Source organism: Aptenodytes forsteri, unplaced genomic scaffold, assembly GCF_000699145.1.
Source record: "Aptenodytes forsteri isolate BGI_AS27 unplaced genomic scaffold, ASM69914v1 Scaffold241, whole genome shotgun sequence".
Lineage (NCBI taxonomy): Eukaryota > Metazoa > Chordata > Aves > Sphenisciformes > Spheniscidae > Aptenodytes > Aptenodytes forsteri.
This window is the reverse complement of record NW_008795252.1, coordinates 1,445,636-1,448,483: the sequence shown is the minus strand read 5'-3', so window position 1 is coordinate 1,448,483 and position 2,848 is coordinate 1,445,636. Positions and strand designations below refer to the sequence as shown.

Here is a 2,848-nt window from a genome sequence, read left to right as displayed (position 1 = left end):
CTACCACCGCTCGGTCTGGCGGGGCGTGGAGGCCAAGCTGCACCTGCGCCGCGCCAACCCCTCGCTCTTCCCCAGCCTGGCGGCGCGGGGCATCCGGCGGGTGCAGATCCTGTCGCTGCGGCGCAGCCTGAGCTACGTGATCCAGGGCATGGCGGACATCGAGAGCCTCAACCTCAGCGGCTGCTACAACCTCACCGACAACGGGCTGGGCCACGCCTTCGTGGCGGAGATCAGCTCCCTGCGCTCGCTCAACCTGAGCCTCTGCAAGCAGATCACGGACAGCAGCCTGGGCCGCATCGCCCAGTACCTCAAGGGCCTGGAGGTGCTCGAGCTGGGGGGCTGCAGCAACATCACCAACACCGGCCTCCTCCTCATCGCCTGGGGCCTGCAGCGCCTCAAGAGCCTCAACCTGCGCTCCTGCCGGCACCTCTCCGACGTGGGCATCGGGCACCTGGCGGGCATGACGCGCAGCGCGGCCGAGGGCTGCCTGGGCCTGGAGCAGCTCACGCTGCAGGACTGCCAGAAGCTCAGCGACCTCTCGCTCAAGCACCTGGCCCGCGGGCTGGGCCGCCTCCGCCAGCTCAACCTCAGCTTCTGCGGGGGCATCTCGGACGCGGGCCTGCTGCACCTGTCGCACATGAGCAGCCTGCGCAGCCTCAACCTGCGCTCCTGCGACAACATCAGCGACACGGGCATCATGCATCTGGCCATGGGCAGCCTGCGGCTGTCCGGCCTCGACGTCTCCTTTTGCGACAAGGTGGGGGACCAGAGCCTAGCCTATATCGCACAGGGCCTGGACGGGCTGCGCTCCCTCTCCCTCTGCTCCTGCCACATTAGCGACGAGGGCATCAACCGCATGGTGCGGCAGATGCACGGGCTCCGCACCCTCAACATCGGCCAGTGCGTCCGCATCACTGACAAGGGCCTGGAGCTCATCGCCGAACACCTCAGCCAGCTCACAGGCATCGATCTCTACGGCTGCACCCGCATTACCAAGCGGGGCTTGGAGCGCATCACCCAGCTGCCCTGCCTCAAGGTGCTCAACCTGGGACTTTGGGAAATGACTGAGAGCGAGAAGGTCAGGTGAGGGAAGGGGGGTGCCCCGAGACCTCCATCTCCTCTGGAGGGACTCACTGACTGACTGACTGACTGCTGCAATGGAGGAGAGAAAGAGAGAGAGGGGCGCGCACAGAGCCATGCTACCCACGCACCCTGGCACCGGAGGGAGGAACATAGAGAGTATATCCTCAACCCTTCTGTGCTGCCTACCTACCCTTGCTCAGGAGGAGGAGGAGGAGGAGGAAGGGGGGGCAGGAGGAGAGAGAGAAAGCACCTATCCTTTTTCCAGGTCATGCCTCCAGCTCCATGGTGGGGAGACAGAGCTCCCCCTTCCCCCACAGCATCCTTTCCTGCGGAAGAGGTAGAAGCCCACACTCTTATGCACTGGGGCTAGAGACACCCCTCTTTATCCCCACTCCCTGTTTCCATCCCCTCGTGCACTAAGGATGGATAAAGAAAGACCCTTGTTCTGCCATGTATTCAGAATAATTATTTTTGGTTTATATAAAGGAGAGTGGGAATGGAGATGGGAACAAACAGTAACAACAGCAGAAAAGGCTTCCTAGCTACACTTATGTACCCGTCCACCCAGTCATCCTGCGCTGGGCACAGACACAGCTTTTGGTAAAATAACCATTCCACCTCTGCGCTTGCCCCTCCCCTGTCAACTGGGAATTGTGACAGAAATACTGCTCCCTAGGTACATTGATGATTTTTTTTTTTTTTTTTTTTTTAAAAAATCTGTTTTCAATCTCCAGTTCCATGTTATTCTCTGCTGTGGGTGGATACAACCTCCCACTATTCCAGTTCTCCACTGCACTGAGACTAGGGATAGCTACAGCCTCTCCTTTTGTCAATGTGTTTCCGTATCATCCTGCACTATGGTTAATGGAAAAGCCTAGGCACTCCATTCTCTCTCCCCATCTCTCTATTGGAGATGAAGATACCATTTCCTCCTTCTCCTGTCTCTGTGGGGACTGGACACAGACCCCAGTCTCTTAAGCCTTCCCATGCACTGGGGGACACAGAGTTACCGAGACTCTTCTACCCTTTCATCATTCTCTCTTTTTCTCCCCTCCTTCTTCTTGGCAACAGGGATAGACATATCCAGCTACATATCCATTCCTCTTTGGGTCAGGGGTGAGCAGATAGAAGGGGTGGCTAGCTCCCCTCTATCCAGGGGACTTGAGGAAGAATCTCCAGCTTCATTTCTGCTTCATTTGAGATACTGTGACCTGTTTTTATTTTGAAATGCATAAAAAAAATTTCAGCTACAAAAACAGCCTCTTACTCTCCCATCTATCCCTTGCTTACGTCCTGTAACTGATCCCAGTTTTCCTCACTCATTCTCTGCTTTACAGTATTCATTTTCTTACATGGTTTTATTTTTAAAGACATTTGAAGTTGCTGTTCTTGTGGATTTTTACTCTCTGGTATCGAAGGAATACCTTCTTGCCAATATGTTTGTTGGTTTCACATATTCTGATAATTGCATTCCTGAAAAAAGGTTTAATTATGTCTGGTTTTTAACATGTATTTGTTAAGTGATTAGCAAAGTAATCCTGACTGTGTCTTCTGGCAGCTAAGTATTCAAAGTGTAATGGTTTTCCTCTCCAGTTTTTTTTTGTTTGTTTGTTTTTGTTTTTTTTTAAGCTTACCCTACTGTGTCCCACCTTCACATTCTGGTTGTGCCTCTCCCCCCCTCTTCACTGGGGACTGGGGACCCGAACTGTGCTTCTGCATTTTTACTCTTCTAGCACAAACGTGTAACGTGAGAATCCACGCTGAG

General features: G+C 54.0%; 1 protein-coding gene across 1 annotated transcript; it reads left to right on the top strand.

Annotated features, from left to right (window-relative positions):
- Nucleotides 1-4: 4 nt before the first annotated feature.
- FBXL14 (F-box and leucine rich repeat protein 14) lies at nucleotides 5-2,479 on the top strand (the record flags this gene model as incomplete). The annotated part of the gene is made up of 1 exon (XM_009279059.1): nucleotides 5-2,479. A coding segment is annotated over one exon (1,083 nt), but the record flags the coding sequence as incomplete, so codon positions are not given.
- Nucleotides 2,480-2,848: the final 369 nt, after the last annotated feature.